General features: G+C 41.1%; 1 protein-coding gene across 3 annotated transcripts; it reads right to left on the bottom strand.

Annotated features, from left to right (window-relative positions):
- MDM1 (Mdm1 nuclear protein) lies at positions 1-19,530 on the bottom strand. 3 transcript variants are annotated; one of them, XM_079994504.1, is made up of 15 exons: positions 19,348-19,530; positions 18,500-18,614; positions 17,484-17,845; positions 16,968-17,102; positions 16,011-16,184; positions 14,730-14,851; positions 13,914-14,013; positions 12,100-12,138; positions 11,568-11,743; positions 9,652-9,915; positions 8,186-8,328; positions 7,897-8,030; positions 6,087-6,336; positions 4,947-5,015; positions 1-1,796 (listed from the first exon to the last, which is right to left on the bottom strand). In XM_079994504.1, exons 1-15 carry the CDS (start codon positions 19,363-19,365, stop codon positions 1,681-1,683), a joined length of 2,217 nt encoding a protein of 738 aa, XP_079850630.1. In that variant the 5' UTR covers positions 19,366-19,530; the 3' UTR covers positions 1-1,680. The 3 variants fall into 3 exon arrangements, with proteins under 3 accessions (XP_079850630.1, XP_079850632.1, XP_079850631.1); XM_079994506.1 differs by having other exon boundaries at positions 6,234-6,336; XM_079994505.1 differs by lacking the exon at positions 12,100-12,138.
- Between the last annotated feature and the right edge of the window lie 526 nt (positions 19,531-20,056).

Raw genomic sequence — 20,056 nt, 5'->3', positions numbered from 1 at the left:
TATACAACTTGATTTTTATTTTACAACACATAAAAAGTGATTTTTTAATCATAAAAATCTAACATTAAAAAATAATAATGAAAGTTCCATCACCTCTTTATAAAGTGATGTTGAATGTTAAAATGCTGTAGGCTAATCTGTGAAAGAATAAAGCCATTTTAGCTTTAAAAATCTTTCTACGATGCCAATAATTCTGAAACAGCACAGCAAGACAACATTGCATTGTCATCAAGTTCAGTTCTTTCCAATTCCCTGAGTCTTGAGAAGAATCCGCTGTAGTGATCTAAATACAACATTTAAAACTCAATATGGCTAACAGTGATCACGTGTACAAACCTGAAAATTATCATGACAGAGAAATACAACTGTGATTTAAATACAACTAGGGCCAAACTAGGCATTATTCTATTCACACAATTAGCAATGATATGAATCATTTTAAAAAGTAAGTTGTAGGTGTGGGAGCCCCGATCCGGACTGGGACATTGGTTTGGGGCAAAACAGCTTTAACTCTTTGTCCCCAAAGACAGTCCCAATCCACGTGAGAGGCCTGTTTAAAATTTACTTTTAAACAACTACTCAAACAACCGCTAGTTGAATGGGTGGCAACAAGTCTTTGTCTGGCTCATAGACTGCCAATAACCTTTCCTTCTGTGAAATGTTGAAGAACACTTAGGTTCAGATACTGCTCATGGGCTTCATTACCTGGAGTATTATGGACTGAGATTTAGCTTCATCTTTATGATAAAACTGCTAACAGGTGAAGGGGAGTGACACTGGAATGTATATTGAGGACAGAACCAAAGTAACAGGATGCTGTGGTGTTGGGTCATGAGAGTAACTTTTGTGGTTGTCTCTTACTTGGTACTCTCATAATGAAAACTGACTCAGGTTGGTATTGCCAAGGCAGCCACAGAAGCTACACTGATTCCTGTTGGAACCTGCACAGACATGACCAAGTCAAAAATCTGTTAGGTCCATAATAGCTTTGGGTAAATGCCAAGACTGCATTGGAGCATAAAGATCAGTGCTGATGAATCTGAAATGGAATCTGAATTATTTATATGAATATGCTGGGTGGGATTAAAGGATTTTGGGGCTCAGTGAGTGCCAGAAGAGATGAAGAAATGCTGAGATCAGGAATCAATGAAGGTTGCTGGCAACCTACACCTGGGTTCATCCTTCATGTTATTTACTCTTACTTCACTGGGAATACTTGACGATCTCCTCTTTGTGATGGATGATGAAGATGAACACATTGTAGCATGGCAACACTTCTCTGCTATAATGCCATTTGAACAAAACTGACACTGCTCTAGCTAAAAACATTTGTGACCAAATGAGGCAGAGCTCAAATCTAAGACAGGTTGTGCATTCCCAGAACCCATGCCAGCAGGAACCTTGCCTGTGACCTCTAGATGTTGCTGAACTCTAAGCTCTCATCAGTCCCAGCCAGTGCGGTCAATGACCAGAGTGGAGCTGTCATGCAAAAACTCCCAAAGGATCACAGGTCATCTATCCCTGTCCTTTCCAAGATAAAGGGATGTGAATATCCAGCATTTCCTATATGGGACCCTTTTACCAAAGTGGTAAGTGCAAACAACCAGAATTCAGCCTCAAATAATTTCCACAAATTGGTATTAAAATACCAAAACAATTCAGGAGTATAGCTGAACACAATCACATTTTGCCCCAGAAGTTCTCCTTTCTCCTCTGCGCTCGTTCTAGAACCTGAGATGCCAGTGAACTAGAAGCAGCAGATCGAGCAGATAGCTGGGACAATCGGTCATCATCATCTGTAAACATAACAAAGGGGGGGAACCAATCAGATCGATGGTAACAAGATAAGCAAAATATACTTAGGGGCTTGCTAAAATGGACATTGTCGTCTTTAGGAGCTGTAAGGTTAACACAAACTTACCAACAAACATATAATTATTTTCTACACTGGGGAATTAGGAATATATATGGATAGTGAAGCCAGATTTAGATTGGTTTTTAAAATTATGACACAAGGCACACCTTCAAAACTTCCTGAACTGTATGGTACTTTAAAAACACACACACACACACAATTATACTTTTTAAGAGCAACCTATTAACATTAAAACTAGAGGTGCTGTATTTTGTTTCTGAAAGGACCAAAAGCATAAATGAACACATCTGATTCCAAATATGCTTTCTTGTACTGGTGCAAACTCAGTCCAGTGGAAATACCATTTTACTTTCATTGACAGTTAACATGGGCCACACTTTTGACCATACTGCGTGGGGTGAACTTAGCTATAAGAAGATACAGATGTAGCAACAGCACACACAAGGGGATTGAAGCTACGGAAATCTCCACGGTGGAAAATATTGCTTGCACCCCAGTTCCAGGAAATCAAAGCATGAGCCAAGAGGCATGCCACAACATCTTCTGCAACACTGCAAAGAATTCTGAGGTACACTCTTGATTCATGCATCACTTCCAATGTGCACTCTGAGTAGCCTCTGGCTACCATGTAACTTATGCGCTGCACATAAGGAGAGCAAAGCAACCCTGCTGCATGTAGCATGAACTGATAGATGGACATACTTACCCATGAACCATACGTTGCTCAAATCCACACAAAAGTAAGAGTTTCTACCAAGTCACTATTTTTGTAATACAACATCGTCAAGAGGTTTGCCTGCCATAATCGCAAGAGACCAAACCGGAAAGCTGTTGAAAGAGCAGCTGCCTGGTTTGTCTTTATATGCTACTGTTGTGGTACTAAGTTGCACTAAGTTTCTGAAAGAGCCTGCCTGAGAAATGTTCAAAAACACTGTATGCAAGAAATATTACAGACTACCTCCATCACTATAGTTCCTCTCCTGAAACTACCATTAAAGAGGTGCCAAGACTCAGCACCTAAGCATTGCACGGTAAATGTGTGCATTTAAAATTAGATAAAATTTCAGATACTAGTTTTTCTGCTGCTAATCATTTGTTTTCAGTAGCAGAGCAACTGTTTGGCAACAATCTGTCATCTCAAGAAGAGTGATGAGACTGCAGGGCATTGCTGAAGACCTGGTTGACTTTAGAGGCTTTCTGTAAACATTTATAGTTGCTTTGCTGAGCAATCTGCACAGCCCACACACTTTTCAGTCTTAGCTATTACTGAAAGCTGCTAAAAGAGCCAAGTATCAGGTGGACCTTACTCAGAAGGTGCAGCAGTTTCTATGATATTTGCATATGCAGCCATTAATTCTGAGCAAGTACTTCCAAGCATCTCCCGTCTCAATCTGTACAATGGGGCATTGCAAGCTAAACAATTCCTCTTTAATGGCAAGTGTTAGGGATGATTCACACATTAATTCAGAGGTGCAAAAACCAATGAACACAGATTTTTCCGCCTCGGGGTTGTTGTTTTTTGGTGTGTGCAAGTCATGACCCTACATCAAAAGCTGCCAACCTACAGAGGTGGAAAGAAAACTGTGAGTATTTCTTTTTATGTGGTTGTGAGGGCCGTTTCTCACCAATAGTTCCCCATTTGAAACCTATGTAGAATCGTTATTTTGTACAAGTTTCACTGTCTCAGAAATAACTGTGTGATTTAGCCTGTGGTCTCCTCTATTTATCCATTTTTTGTTTGCCTGGGATTGATATATAATGAGCCTTAAGAAATTCAGTGGAGACCTGAATGACCCTACTCTCCTCTTGCCCTAGGCGCTAGATGGTAGTTAGCATCATAATTCCAGTCAAACACTCCCTTGATCTTATTTGCAGTTCAAATCTAAAAGGTGCATTTAGGGAAGTCGTAGAGTTTGAAAATATTTGATCAAATATGTGCTTTGTCGTCCCAAGAGAACAATGCAATGAAGAAGAATGGTTAGAGGCAAAACAGAAACCAAATCTAAGATGCTATGCACAGACAAGGGATGGTGAGGCTGCTAAAGGACTACTACAGGTAGCAGCCATGGTGTTAAGTTTTGTAGTCTTCAAGTTCCAACTGAGTTAATAAATCAGGGCATACTAAAATTCTTTCCCCACGTACTCATGATCTTGGAATGGTATAGCTACAGAGGTCTACACAACAGCTTTATTCAGATGTAACACTTAATTGTGGTGAATACTGAATACTGTGCATTGAAACAAGCCAACTTCAAACCATACTTAATGAAGCTGGCTTGTTTCTACTGACCATGATTAAGGTGAACCACAGTTTAGGGTCTGTATGGCATGTTTCTGACCTCCTCCACCATGGCCTGAGGAGAGTGCACAAAGCCAAGGCTCACTCAGGACTGCTCTTCTGGCTCTCAACCACAGCTAACACTACATCCAAACATAGTCAGTGGGAAGACATACAGTGGAACCTTGATTGTCAAACGCTTTGGAAGTCGAATGTTTCATCTTTAGAAGGCCAACAACCCGGAAGTGAATGCTTCCGTTTTCAAACGCACCTCAGAAGTCAAACAGCTTCTGAGGCATGTTTCTCCAACTTTTCACTGGATTTTGCCTACCAGCAATTGCACGTCAGTTGTTGAACATTTCGGAAGTCGAATGGTCTTCTGGAACAGATTATGTTCAACAACCAAGGTTCCACTGAACTAAAATCAAGCCATGGGATTCTATAATCGTCACAAACAGAACAGTTCACTGCATAATACATGCATATACATTCTCATATTCATACACGTGTGTGTGTGTGTGAGTGAGAGTGAGAGAGAGAGTGAGAGAGAGAGAGAGAGAGACTGGTTATATATTTATACACACTTTTTAAGTTTCCATTAGCATGAATTAGTATGAAATATCTATTTTTACAACAGCTTTCATAGTTCCTACTGAGGAAAAAAAAGGAGGGGAAACTGAAATACTGTACAGAATTATGTGTTGTTATTATTAATGACTACATTAATAATAAATGCATAAAAATTATTAACGGCTCTAGTTATATTTAACATGGATAAAAGAGTGGAAATACCTTCATCATTATAGTTTCTCTCCTGAAGTGGTAATTGCATCCAGCTCCTTTTAGGGCTTGCAACACCGCCTAAAAAGAAACAGCACACAACACTGCGTTTCTCCAGTCCACAAATACTTTACCTCCTCAAGGGAAAGCCAATATACTATATTTTTCCGTATATAAGACGACGCTTTCTGCTAAAAAAAAAACAGGCACAAATTGGGTGTCGTCTTATACATGGATTGTGAATGCAGAGGGGGAACGTGTGATTAATGGCAGCAGCAAGCAAGAGATTGACAGCAGCGATCTGACGGGTGATTGGTGGCTGCGGCAAGGCCTGCTGGCGATTGGCTGTGGCTGTGGCAATTGGGCAGGTAACTGGTGGTTGTGGAGAGACGGGCAAGCGATTGGCAGCTGCAGCAAGTGGGTGGGTGGGCTGTTGGTGGCGGCGAGCGGGCAGACAATTGGCGGCTGTGGAGAGGTATGCAATTGGCAGTGGCAAGTGACTGGCAGTGGCAGGCAGGCAAGGTGAGCAACTGGGTGAAGTGACCTCTCCCCACCCCCCAAAAAAGCTAAACAACTTAATTTCGTAATTTTCACCTCTCAGCTGTTCCCTAGTCACATGAGCAGCAAAAGCGGGGATTGCAGGAAGAGGAAAGCTGTAAGCCACCCCTGTTGTTCCCACACTCCTGAATATAATAGCAATCATGGGGTCAATCATCATCAGAATTGCAGACAAGGGAAGAGTTAACCAGCTGTGCCAGGCTTGAGCCCAAATTGGGTCCAATGCCATCAAGTGCCCTGATGAGTATGCATGACAGCCAGTTGTTATGCACATTTGCCGTTCAGCTTGCATTACTCTCAACATATACACTGCTTTAATATTTTATATCAGAGGATGGTATATAAATATGTTGAGAAACATATTTAATAGAAAGTTTCTGCATGCTTAAGGGAGCTGTCTACTTTTGGCTGTTTTAGTTTTTCAGTGTGGGGTCACATTGCAGAGTAATAGGAGATACTTGGGTATTTTTCAATGTACAGATTCACAGAAATGAAGAGTTTCTAGTGCTGCTCCTGCCAAGACCCAGAAGCTCTTATTTAAAGCCATTCTACCTATCTAAAAAAGGTGCAAAATTGTGTAGAAAGTAAGCCAACCATTATGCTGAAACTCAGGATCCCTAAGCATTCCTTGAATGCGGCATGATGGACTCCAATAGGGTAGAGAAGCATCCTTGGCTGATTTTAAGCCAGGAACTTTTGTTGCCTGCCCTGAATATGCTGAAGCTGGAGAGCTTCTTGCACCGGACGAATCTCGGCTGAACCACTGATCTTTCCTCAGAGGCAAAGGGTCCACAGTTTTCAGCCCAGCAGCTGGGGAAGGACTCAGTGGTGTATCCTCTTCATCCTGAAAAGACAGAGTTGAAAAAAGACCCTGTCACATTGTGAAAAACTGTGCCAATGCTGTTCACAGGAAATGAACAAGACTGTCCTTTTCCACTTACTTAGCTATGCCTGACTGCAGACATTGAAGTTACTTTAAATGAATGTCACATTTAACTGATCTCTTATGCACACACGAGTCCCTCAAACTAGTTTCATGAGTGCATAAATGCAGGTTAATAACTGTGTACGGAGGAGTTTGGGGCCAGTGAAAATAGAGGGGGGGGAGAGCTGAAGGGACTGCTGTTGAGATCATCTAGTCAGTCATTTTTAGAGGGACACGGGTGGCGCTGTGGGTTAAACCACAGAGCCTAGGACTTGCCGATCAGAAGGTCGGCGGTTTGAATCCCCGCAACGGGGTGAGCTCCCATTGTTTGGTCCCAGCTCCTGCCAACCTAGCAGTTCGAAAGCACGTAAAGGGCAAGTAGATAAATAGGTACCGCTCCGGCGGGAAGGTAAATGGCGTTTCCGTGCGCTGCTCTGGTTCGCTAGAAGCGGCTTAGTCATGCTGGCCACATGACCCAGAAGCTGTACGCCGGCTCCCTCGGCCAATAAAGCGAGATGAGCGCCGCAACCCCAGAGTCAGTCACGACTGGACCTAATGGTCAAGGGTCCCTTTACCTTTACCTTTAGTTAGTCATTTTAGAAATGATCAAAGATTGAAACACATAAGTGGAGGTAGGAGCCTCATTTCGAGCCTCCATCTCCAACCATCAAGTGATAAGGATGGTTTACTATGACTTAATTTCACCAGAGGGAGGTACCAGTGGTGAATTAGTTTCAGATAGGCTTGCTTCACTGAGGCTGAGCTTGTCCTGTTTAGCACCTAAACTTTGGAAACTGCATTCAATAGCATCTAATCCAAATCTCAGACCAGCCCATTCCTGCAGATAATGTATCACTGGCACTCATTTTCAAAGGCTGTCAATCAATGGTCTAGGGAAGGCCATTTGCCTAGCATAGCTACAGGCCTATAGAACTGTTAGTCAATTTTTGGGGGGATCAGGAATAGCGTCATAAGCTGATCTGGGGGATTTGGGGGCCTTGGGGGCTCCATCTCAAATAGATCCCCCTCTCTTGAGTTACCAGCCTCCTCACACATATGAAATTGGTTATAATGTCCCAGGCAGGTAGACCCTGGGTGATCCAGGAAAGGGTGTAGTAGAGACGGCCGGGAAGCCAAGTACCCCTGACTCCTCTTCCACACGTCAAGCATAGTGGAAAGAAAAGGGTTCTCCAAATCTCAGAGCGTCTGAGGAGGGGCTGATAGGAAGTGCTTTCAGTCTAAAGACTGCACTAAAACACCCCATCGGGGTTAGTGCATGTCTGTGCAATGTTTAGCAACTGGAATACATAGTCTGTTATTTCCCCAGTTACTTCCATGACATTGGTTTGATAAAACTATAACTGCTTCACGGTCTTCAACAGATAACACTATATAATTTGTCATTTTTATTCAGTAGTTGTGAAAACAAAGAAAGTGAAAACAAATGGTAATTCTAAGCAAATTTTAAGCAAAACATACCACCCTGTTAGATTTTCTTTTCAAGTCTTCCCTTGAGATTTGACTTGCCAAGGCATGCTTTTCTGAAGACCCCTGCCTCACATGCAGCGAGGATGAAGGCTTCGCTTTTGGAGGAGATACTAAAACAGCACCTCCTACAGGAATAAAAGAGCACACTATTGTTAATGCTGAATTTCCAGAAATAAATTGCTTTGTGTTCTTTTTATATTTAAGGGTGTGTGTGTGGGTGTGTGTTTATATGTCTCTGTCTTTATACTGTATCTATATCTATGAATCATTAAATTGTTACCAGCAGCTGGTGTTGTAAGGTCATGATGTGTTCTTTGGGCTCCACCAAGTGCCCTTAGCTGTGGAGTAGGCAGCCTGCCACCCTCTTGTGAGGATACCAAAGAAGACTCTGCCATATCACCTGGAGAATTCATGTTTTCTTCTCTGAAAAATATGACAAAACATACAAATATACACATGGTGAAAAATGTATCCTCTAATTTATTGGTGGCCATAATTAATAAATTGAAAAGTCTTATTTTGTTTGCTTTCCCAGGGAAAGTTCTACATATTATATAGGACATGAACAAGAGAGAATGAAAACCACAAGAGATCCTTCAAAATAATACAGTTATATCTTCATTTCTGTGGGTTTGGTTGGTTCCCACAAATATTCTAGGTAGACTGCTTAGGAATTTTACACATTCGGTCCAATAGACAGAATCATTCTTTTTATCCAATCTAAATTATTAATGGCTGTCTTACGCCCATTATTCATTGGCCTCACAGATTTCCAAAAAGCCACAGATTTCCCTTTCACCATTATGGCCCCCATAGTGTTATCTTTAGTGCAACTTCGACCCCCAGTAATACTGGTTTTCTACCTAGTTTTCCTGTTCTTCTCTATCTTAAGAATGTGTCCTATCTTAGTATCACCACAAAACAGTCATTATGCTCCTAGTTCTATTTGTACACCAAAACTGGTCTGGGACTGTAAAAAATTTCATTTCATTTCATATTTGTACACCAGCAAATGAAGTTGGATCTACCTTGTTAACTTTTCCCATTTGTGTTCTTTATCAATATCAAAGAGTGAGCACATACTTTTTTTAAAAAAAATGATGCTTTCATATTTCATATGATTTGAAGAATGTCACTAGCTGTATCTCTAAAACATTATCTCATGATTCTCATGTTACCAAGACATGCGTTGTCAGCCATTTTCCAGCTGCTTCCCATAAGGAGGAAAAAAACTAACATGGAAAGTAACTTTCAGCATGGTTTTTAGAGCAATTCCCAATTTGCAATATGAGTAAAATAATCCATGTGTAAAATAATCCAGCAGGAGGTTAATCATTCTTTCTTGATACAACTTCAAAACATGGTATGGCATTACATGAACAAGCCTTGTACTCATGTGCTCCCACCACAACGTCCCTGGCGTACTATGCTTAATTAGCTCATCACTGCATCCAAACAGGAAAACCATGGTTTATTGCAAGTCGTGCAATTCAGGTTTAGCAACAAGTGGCAACCAACAGTTTCTGAATGAATACTGATGCTTGAAATGTCTCCTGTGGCTAATTAGTAAGAACCACACACAAAAAAACTAGTTCAAACTGAAATAGTAATTTCTAACCTCATTCATGTACATCGATTTGATTCCTCCATTACATAGTGAAACTGTCATTGCCCTACTTAACAGACATTGCGTGTAATTGTCATAACTGAATGACGTTGGTTTGAAACATAATTTTAGATACTTACACTTGCTGGGCGTCTGTATTGGCATCCTTATCGTTTTCTTCCAGTTCTTCGATCTCTTCCGGTTCCGGCTTACGTTTCGCCCCCTCTTCTTCCTCTAATGCTGGTGACTGATTTTCCAGTTGCTCATCATTGCCTGGTTTGTCCCAAACCAAACGCTGTTTGACTGGAACAGTGGCAGCGTCTGACATGCCTAATTTCCCAGTGTTGTTCAGCTGGAACTGTTTTGGCAATTCAGGATGTGGCAAGAGCTTTCTCTCACGGACGCTGTATAAAGAGGAAGCAAGCAGTGCAGTGAATTCAGGATGTTCCCTTAGGTATTCAGAAATATACTGATCGGACTCAAACATATGATTAAAAGCAAAACTATCATATAAACTCTGGTAAGTTTTATACTTCATACCAACATACACATAGTTCAGCTTGTAGGGAATCCGCTAGGGTTTTAAACTTTTAAACGAAAGTTTTGCAGCCAGTATTCAAAAAATTGCATAACCAGTACTGTAAGATCAAAGGTGCTCTGGGGGGCTTCAGGTCACACGACAAACGCTTGAAACTGAGATAACTTTCAAGGCAAGTTTGCAAAATGGCACTGAGGATTATTGGTTAAATAAAAAAGCCAAAAGCTCATTGGACATGCCTGAGCCTAAAGTAAGTCTTTGAATTCCAACTCCTGTGTATGTACTGTAATGCATAATTTTAAACTTAGACATAGAAGAGTTGGATATGACTGCGGCTTCCTACTGAACCTCCTAATGAATAGGGCCAGAAGGGAAGTCTTCCCCAACCTGGTGCCTTTTCAGATGTTTTCAGCTAGAATTCCCATAATGTTGCTGTTGCTGTTTAGTCGTTTAGTCATGTCTGACTCTTCATGACCCCATGGACCAGGCACTCCTGTCTTCTACTGCCTCCCACAGTCTGGTCAGACTCATGCTGGTAGCTTTGAAACACTGCCCAACCATCTCATCCTCTGTCATCCCCTTCTCCTTGTGCCCTCCATCTTTCCCAACATCAGGGTCTTTTCCAGGGAGTCTTCTCTTCTCATGAGGTGGCCAAAGTATTGGAGCCTCAGCTTCACGATCTGTCCTTCCAGTGAGCACTCAGGGCTGATTTCCTTCAGAATGGATAGGTTTGATCTTCTTGCAGTCCATGGGACTCTCAAGAGTCTCCTCCAGCACCATAATTCAAAAGCATCAATTCTTCGGCGATCAGCCTTCTTTATGGTCCAGCTCTCACTTCCATAATACTTCCCATAATACCTGAATATTAACCATGCTGGATTGAGTTAATAGGAGCTGACACCCAACAACAACAACTGGAGGGCACTATAGGGTCACTCAGTTACTGGATTCATTTCCCCTCTTACCCCCATGTAGCATGTTCTTGTGTGGAAGCACAGATGTACAGCCTGTAAAAACCGGTCTTCACACACATACTTCCAACATGATCTAGAGATGCTGAGCACTTAAAATCAATTTTACATAGGCTACAGTCACGTAAAAAATTTTCATGGAAGTATTTGTCATTAAAATCAAAGGGTTCTACTTCTGAATAAATATGTTTAGGGTTGTGCTGCTAATAAAATAGCTATGCAATAAAGCCCACTGAACTTGATTTCTCTTCTTGATTTAAAAAGTTTTCTGCCACAAAAAAAATATTAATACACACACACACAAACATTCATATGTTTCATTACTAACATTGTGGAGATGGAAAAAGGGAGAATTTCATGCCAAGAATGGCCATTTTAGCACGTTTTTTCTAGAGCAGTCCTAAATGAATTCAAGATCACTGCACAAAGCGATATAATTGGAATATTTGAGGCTGTAACCACAAATTGCACTCATTTAGTGAAATGAATATTCCATTTCTTAAACTATCATATTCCGGGTCGGCTTATTCCACACAGAATACCTTACCCTGCAAGATCTAGAGCTCTGACATTGTTGCTAATGATTTCTTCAGCACTGGAATTCGAGGACAAATCCCAAAGCCTGTTGTTATCTGACAGAATCTGATTTAAATGATCTCTGGAAAAGTGGGTTCCCTGGACCCTTCGCCTGTAGGCCTCTGCTTTCTCCCGAAGTTCTTTCACCTGGGTATGAAGATTTCACAAAGTTGGATTTTTTTATTGTGGTCTGTAAAATTTTTTAAAACTATTAATTCATTTAATAGTCACAACTGATAGCACAGAGCAGCGTGTCACAGAATACATGTACATGACCAGCGGCAGCACCAACAAGGAGCAGCATATATAAGAGTGCAGATACAGTTTTTAAAGTAAGCAAGTGTTACAAGCGGCCAAGCCCAAGCACAGCTGTTAAATAAATTATGCAGCAAGCACAAAAAGCCTACCAGCTATACATTTGCTTAATGCCACATTGTATTTCATTTTGAAGGTTCAGAAATGTTATAATTGCTCCAAGCAGGAAGAACTTAGATGCAACCAACCTCCATATACCACATGGTATTTAGGGTGTTTTGAGAACCCTAAAGAAAGTAACACAGAAATAAAATAGCATTTATTTACTTATTTGATTATGTTACAGTAAATGAGATTCAATCTCACATGAAAAACGATCCCTTTCCATCTGTTGGGATTGTGGTGTTATCCTGCCTCCTACAGTTCACTTTACAAAGAATGTGATCTACCGGTACTCTCCTTATGACTTGTTTTGAATGGCATTCTTAATAAACATCCCTATTTAAAACTATGCGTTATCAGTAACCAATCTGACACTTGCAGGATTAAATATTTGCATGTGTATTTCATGTAGTTAATGTTAGCCATGAATATACAGAATTATACAGAGCCCTAATTTTTACTGGTGTATCATAATTTCTGCAACAACACCTCTACAATATCAAAGCATTCAAACTGTTAGCGTTATGTTAATAGTTAGAAACAGTACAAACATAGGGTTTTATCTAAATTCTGAGAGAAGACCCACTGATATTAATAGCTAACTTAGGTCTATTAATTTTTATGGATCTACTCCAAGTAGGATTTAGTTGGCTACAACCCATAGCTTTTACTTGCAGGCACTGTACGGTCATGTCTATTATTATAAACCACAAAATCCAAGGAACGGAAAATCTTAGTATATTAACATATTCACCAAGTTAAGCAAGCTGTAAAATGCTTTTTAAATTACCTTTATATATTTCAGGGAATAGGATTGCTGGTATTTGCAGCACAATCTGACTAGATAGCAAAGATCAATGAGAAAGTCACTCTGTGCTTAAATTAACACACACTGAGATCTCCAAATATCAAGAAATTTGAGAGCTTTCTGACATCTGTCTGTAAAGTTTCAGTACCCTTTTACTAAACACAGATTTGGGAATTTGCTATTTTAAAGATCCATTTTTCTGCATGAAAAAATTGATTGAAAAGCAAAAAACTGTAGCAGAAGAGATGCATGCATGGTCAGAGCAACTGGGCACCTTGGGAGGAGATGGGAATGGATACTGAGAATGCCTGTGGTGAATTATGAAGAAACACAAAGAACACCTAAGTTTCACTATCCCAGCAGGTCACAGGCTCCGGAAATCCCTACTGTGATTATGAATTGCCCTGTATTAATATTTCAGAAGTCTAATTTGAGGTGAATTTATACCAAAAGTAAACATACACTTTACAAAACACATTAGCAATTGCCTTCAGGCAACAGCTCCCTTGGAAAGGCTTTATAACTATATTTTCACGCTGTCACTCAGTAATTTGCAAAGAGTCTCTTTGGGGCCTGAAGCCCAGTGTTAGAGGGTGGAGAAAATTAAACAATGAAGCCCCACCTGAACTATTCATTTAAAGCAATACTGTACCACTTTAAACAAAAGGACACTATACTTGAGACAGTGCAAAATGATAGTCAGGAACCTATGGGTTGTATCCAAGCAAGTCACTGTGCAAGCAAAACAACTTCCATGAGTGCAACAGGATTCCCCTTTCTCTCCTCCCCCACCCACCCCAAATATGCTGTGGGGTCCCTCCCAAGACTCTCGAACAGTTTTGGGAGTAGGGCAGGGGATGCATGGGGAGAGGAGAGGGAGGGGAAGTTCCACTGAACTTGTGGAAGCAGCTTCCCTTGCGAAATGATTTAGTTGGATTCAGCCCTAAACCATTGCCATAGGTAATGAGAAACCCCATCTCACTGATGCTGTTGCATAAGTTCTCCTCCTGGAGAAATTCAGTGAAATGGTTCCCACCACCACCAATTTCTCTGCTCACAAATAAGATGGAAATACTTCAAGTGACAACTCACCTGATTAGGGTTGTTTCCCCTGATACGTAGCCAGGCTCCATCTTTGTACATATACTGTGCTGGAGACAAGAAATTTGATCTGTATTCTGTGTTCATTTTCCTGGGAAAAGCAAGTTCACATGGTGGGGAGAGAGATTTATTATTTTACAGTTATCTGATAAACTTTGTCATTGCTCCCTCGCCTTTAAATCTTTCATCCTAATACTAAAGAGAGAGAAAATGTTGTATGATATAGGTCCAGGCAAAACACTGGGAAATAAACATTACCTGTAGGAGAAGCGAGCTAAGAGCAGCAATTCATTTGTAAAAAGAGGCATACTCTGTCTCAAGTCCACCTTGAAGATATGGGGGGATTGGCTTCGCTCAGCAGAACAAAAACCACCCAGCACATTCTAAGATGCACTGCTCTTTTATTATATTGTTTCATGTATTGAATTTGGTTCCTAGGATGAGCTGTTGTTACCTCTGGCTTAGTTCAGCCATGACCAAGATGGTTCAGGGCATAGTCTGCCACTAATGTCCTCTGTGCATCTGCAAATCTCTCACTTAGTTTAGATAGAGCTATTGCACTGCACCCTATTAAAATTATGATATCCTATTTAGCCACAATTTGGAGATAAATCATTAGCTTCCTCCAAGATGCTAGATTAAATGAATTGGGCAAAAGATTCCTGCACTGCAGGGGGTTTGACTAGATGACCCTCAGGATCCCTTCCAACTCTACAATTCTGATTTTAAAAGGTGCCACAAGACACTGTTGGTTTGCTGCCCCAGACTAATGTGGCTCCCCCTCTACAACTGTCATGTGATACTTACTTAATATTTCTATGTAATCCAAGTAACCTATGTTTTTGTTTTTGTTGTTTCAGCTTTGTTTCCGATTTGCTTTGCTTTGATTGATCTTCTGCAGTCTTCAAAAATGTTTCCTTTTCCTTTTTCTGAAGCAAAAATTTCAGAAGCACATTATTAATTTTTCCAGAGGCCTCTACAAACTACATTTCTATCAAAACAAAATAAAAAAATTCCTTCCAGTAGCACCTTAAAGACCAACTAAGTTAGTTCTTGGTATGAGCTTTCGTGTGCATGCACACTTCTTCACATACACAGACATTATCCTAAGTCTGGACACTTCTCAATGTACCAGCAGTTTCGGGAAAATTTGAAATGTGAAAATGTTTAGATATCTTTAATTGAGGAAGAATGTTTAGTTGACATATTTTATAAACAGCAGTATCTCTCCAGGGTTTCAGACAAGGATATTTCCCAGCATGACTTGAAGACACCAGAGATTGGAATTGGGACGATCAACACGCAAAGCAGTTGCTTTTACTACTGAACTCTGGCCCATTACAATATGGGAAGCATTAAAATGAAATGAAATAAGAAGTAATATCAACCCCAGTGTTTTGTTTTGTTTTGTTTTGTTTTGTTTTGTTTTGTTTTGTTTTGTTTTGTTTTGTTTTAATGAAGTTCAGTTTTAGAGACTTACTTTTTTAAAAAAATATTTTTTTACTATGGAATTAAATTTAAAAATACAAGCAGCAAAAAGGAAGAACACACATAACAATACATGATAACTAATTAGGAAGAAAGTGAAATTCACTTTAGGATATCATGGGTAAACCTCTGGAATAATTAGAAGAATACAGCCTAAGGGGGAGCTTATTAGGAGACTTTGCATGTGTAAGTTATGCAGCCAAAACACGGGGGGGAAACAGTATGTATCTGTACTTTACTGGAGCGTGATTAGAAGTTTGAACAGCTTCCACACAGTATATAAATGAAAATCATAGTGCCATTACATCCTTCTTAACATTCGGGTTCCATGCTTCTTGTACTCGCTCAGTAACTTTGCACAGAAACATGGCATCCCAAATATTATCAATCTACTGCTAAAGGTTCAATAAAAAGATAAAATGCAACACTTTATAATTAAAAATTCTTTATCATTATTTTCTTTAAATACTTCTTTCCCCATATAATCAGAGTCACCAGCTGAGAATCTAATGTGAGCTTGATAATCTTCATATATAAAACGTATTAACTTCAAAAGTTATTTGAAATCATTTAAAATTACTTAATATGAATCTGTAATACCTTTTCTCCAGATGAAATTTCTACAGGTACAGGACATTCTTTCTCCTCCAAACAGCATCTCTGTTTCAGTTCTTTCACAAGGGGTGAAGCTTTGAAACTCCTTTCATATTCAGTTTCAGGAATAATGACAGGAGACTTATATGGAGGGATGGATTTACTTGAACTGTGAATAAACTTTGGTTCAGAAAATATGTTAATTTGTTGATTTCTAAAGCTAAATTAACAGTACAATCCTAACCACCGTTACTCAGAAGCAACTCCACTGAGTTAAAGAGGGCTTATATCTGCAGCCTAGATCTTGCACTGAAACCAGTGAGATTTAATAGTGCTTAAGTCTCCTAGATCACTCAACAAGGTTATAATGAATTGAGAGGTCTATACTTCTCAGTTGTTATGGCACTGATCCAGCTAAGTAAACACAAGTCATGTTCCCCAATGATAACTGCTTATCTGTGGGATTCTACCTAGTAAAATACTGTACATAAGAGTGGTGCGACAATAAAACTGCTGGCACATTTGCAAAGATAAGCAGGGTCTAGTATGGTTTCAAACTTGATGGGGGTTGTTTGTTGAGATTCCTGCATTGCAGGGGGTGGACTAGATGACTCTTGGGGTTCCTTCCAACTCTACAATTCTATGATTCTATGAAACAGATTCCTCATATACTATTCATGTAACATTTTATGCACCATGGTTTGGTGTATCAAGGCAGCAATCCTATGCACGTTTAACTGGGAGCAAGCTCAACTGAATACAGTGGAACTTATTTCCAAATAAACCTGAATATAATAGCAATGAAAGTACATCAGTATTATTTTATGAAAACCTAACTCCTATACAAACCTAAGTTTGGAGAAATCCCCAGTGAATTCAGTGAGGCTTACATTTAAGAAAACTTCCAGGTACAGGATGATACTTTACAATAAGAACCCTACTTTTTATATGCTTGAAAGTTACCTGGTCTGCTGCAAGCACTGGAGACATCTTTTGAGGAGTTTTCCAAATAAATTGCCGTTGATACTCAGAGCTTCTAGGGAAGCTGCTTGACCATGGAATATTCAGGCCTGCTTTCCTCTGCAAAACTCTGTTAAGCTGTCAACAAGTTTTGGCAATGAACTCAGGGAAAATATAACTTCCTTTCCTCTAACAGTGTTTGAACCTTAAATGAACTGTTTAAAATTAGTGTAAATATTTTCTTGGATAAAGCTGATGAAGGCAATGTCATACCATCATATTGCATAAACATCTCTGAAACATATACATTTCAAAGACAAATCTTGCTTCCATTCATATCAATGACAAAATGTGCTTCAACAGTACCATAACCAAACCCCTTAATGTGTTATAATTATGACAGACCTACAATTTTTAAAAGAGCAATTTTTAAACATTTCGCACAGAAATTCACTTCAACTGCTGCTCTTATGTCTTAGCTTCTAACATCAAAGCAAAAAGAAATTTCAGTAGTCTCACCTCACCATCTTTTTCTCCCAATTCCTTTTTGGTGGATAGTGGTTTTTTGTTTATATGCCCTATTTTTTTGGGTGGTGACATCTTGCTTTCTGCAAGAGCTACAGTTGATTCAGATCTAGAACTTGCAGGGCTGGAATGCACCTTTTCAGGAAGCCTGGGTGCATCAGGTGTTTTAATATTTTCCTGATTTACATCATCTTTGCTGTCTTTTGTGCGCAACTCCAATGGCAGGTGGATTTCATATTCTGATGACGTATCTTTCTCCGAATTATTGTCCCCAGTCCATTCAAAGGACTTTGAAATCTGTGTGTTGTGATAAGGCACTCTTCTCTTAGAAATAAAACTGGGTTCTCTTGCAATTCCTGCAAAACAGGAAACGTCAAATCTGTACATTTTGAAAATCCTACACAGGTATCCACTTCTCAAAGCATTATGTTATTTCTAAGCAGCAGTTAGAAAAAGAAGAGAAAGGGGAATGCAAATGGACGTCATAAATAAGTACTAGTTTTATTTAGAAGATCCTGCAAAAACACCTACGTGATTTTTTTGTAGTGGTTGAAACCATCTGGCACACAACTGGTGGTGACAGGATCAAAGCCAAAAGTGAGCAGGGCATCCATATCTCTCCCTCCGCTACCCACTTCCGACCCCCCCTTGCTACCCACATAAAACTGGGCTCAAGGCAACAGGTTGCCCAGCCTTGCAATACATAAATAGGTGCATCCAACCATGTCTCCCTGCTACAGAAGGCATCACCATTTATGTCCATTCTCCCATAGTCACTGAATTTAAACATGCAACTTTGTGCCTCCATATTTTCTGGGGAAAGGTTTTGTTTTGTTTTGTTTTTTGTTCTCTTCTTAGAAAATAATACTGCTGTCATGCAGGATGTCGGGGGGGGGCGTTATCTCTATACTATGGTAAACTTTATAAACTCAACTAAACTTTATAAAATCAACACACACAAAGCAGTAATTATACAGCCATAGAAGGACAGATGGCCTAATTTGGCTTACCGAGCTCATCCGATCGAAGTCCAGCCCATCGGCATTTTTGCTCAGGTGCAGAGCTACAAAGCCTAGACTGAGGCGATTTCCTCCATTTGAAGTTCCTCTTGTACTCACTCAATCCCTACAACAAGACAAAAACCAGTGATTTGATGCCATACTATTTCAACAGCTTCCATCAAACCTAACTCTACTGCAAAGATTCCTGTGAGTACACTTGCACTCTCTTTATGAGATCTTTTTTCTTGAGGGACAGGACATATTGGGGGTCATCTGCATGGGAGTTTAATACATATCCGAACCTATTTGTGTCTCATGTTGTTGTTGTTGTTTTCGCAAGCTCTGCAACCTTTAAGTTTTAAGCATTGCATCACCAGCATGAAACCCCCAGGTAAAAGTTTCCCTATCAACGAACCCACCTCCACGCCAGGCAGAAATGAATTTCCACCGGGCACACAACTACGGAAGATGCCAGAGCCGTGAATGCGAGATGAGCGGCGGCCCTAAAGGTTTTCCATGCCAACCCAGCCCAGCTGGTGCCCACATACTAACCCATTCAGAGCTCCAGTGGGAGCGGACTCACTCCCACCCCTGTGCTCACTCGGGGGCATCCCTCCTGCATGCTCCAACCCCAGGCTGGGGTTAGGGCAGGTATAGGGCTTTGAGTGACAGCCGGGAGCAGCAGCAGGAGGAGGAGGAGCCTGGTTGCCCGCCTGCAGGATGGAACCCCACGGGGGCCACAAACGGCCCTTAAAACTGACGGGAGCGCACAATAGGGGCAGAAGCCCTTGGGGGCAAATGGATAAAAGCCCCCGATAGACGAAAAGGTGGCGGCCCCAGAAACAGCCGCGTCTCACCTTCCAGCGCACAGGCATGGCTTTAAAACGGAGCAGAGGACGGAGCTGGGCGGCTGAGGCGCTCCGGGACGGTTACGCGGCGGGGTGACAACGGGGGCAGAGGGAGGACGCGGCCGCTTGTAAACACGGCCGTCGCCTTGACGAAGCGCCGCGGCCTGGCCCACCAGGCCCGCTCGGCGCCTGCGCGAGGAGCCGACCAATCACAGCGCCCGGCTTGGCTTGCCTCCATCATCTCCCCGCTTGAAGATGCTCTCGGAGGGATGGTCTCTGCTGTGCCTGGTCCTGCTGCTGCTGCTGCCTCGCGCACGAAGAAGGACCCAAGTTGCCCCGAGAGAGGAAGCGGGCGCTGGTGTCTCCGCGCGCAGTTGCCCGCGCATCTTGGCAAGAGAGAGGAGGAGGAGTTGTTGCTCTTCTTCGTCGCTCGCGCTGCGGGGTTGCTTGAAAACCCCTCTGCGCTTCTTGCCGGGGTGGGGTGGAGTGGGGGGTGTTGTGTAACTATCGTATCTAGAGAGGGTGCATTTTGTAACTAGATCGGTCTTAGAGTTTGGACATTTGTTTCCTTCCTTTCAACCTTTTTCTGTGATGGAAATCGAGCTGAAAAGAGCTTGCGGGGGAAAGACGGCAGAATTAAAGACAAAATCCTAGCAATAAAACGGGTCCTTGCGAGGTAGGTTAGGGTTAGGATGTATTTTGAATTTTACACACACAC

This window comes from Podarcis cretensis (genome assembly GCF_951804945.1).
Source record: "Podarcis cretensis genome assembly, chromosome: 10".
Taxonomy (NCBI): domain Eukaryota; kingdom Metazoa; phylum Chordata; class Lepidosauria; order Squamata; family Lacertidae; genus Podarcis; species Podarcis cretensis.
This window is presented reverse-complemented; position numbering and strand designations above follow the sequence as displayed.

Coding starts and splice junctions, on each gene's coding strand:
- MDM1 (XM_079994504.1), bottom strand. Junction 14,014..14,729: donor GGATTACATAGAAATATTAA/GTAAGTATCACA, acceptor TGCTTTTCCCAG/GAAAATGAACACAGAATACA. Junction 12,139..13,913: donor GGGGAAACAACCCTAATCAG/GTGAGTTGTCAC, acceptor TACTTTCTTTAG/GGTTCTCAAAACACCCTAAA.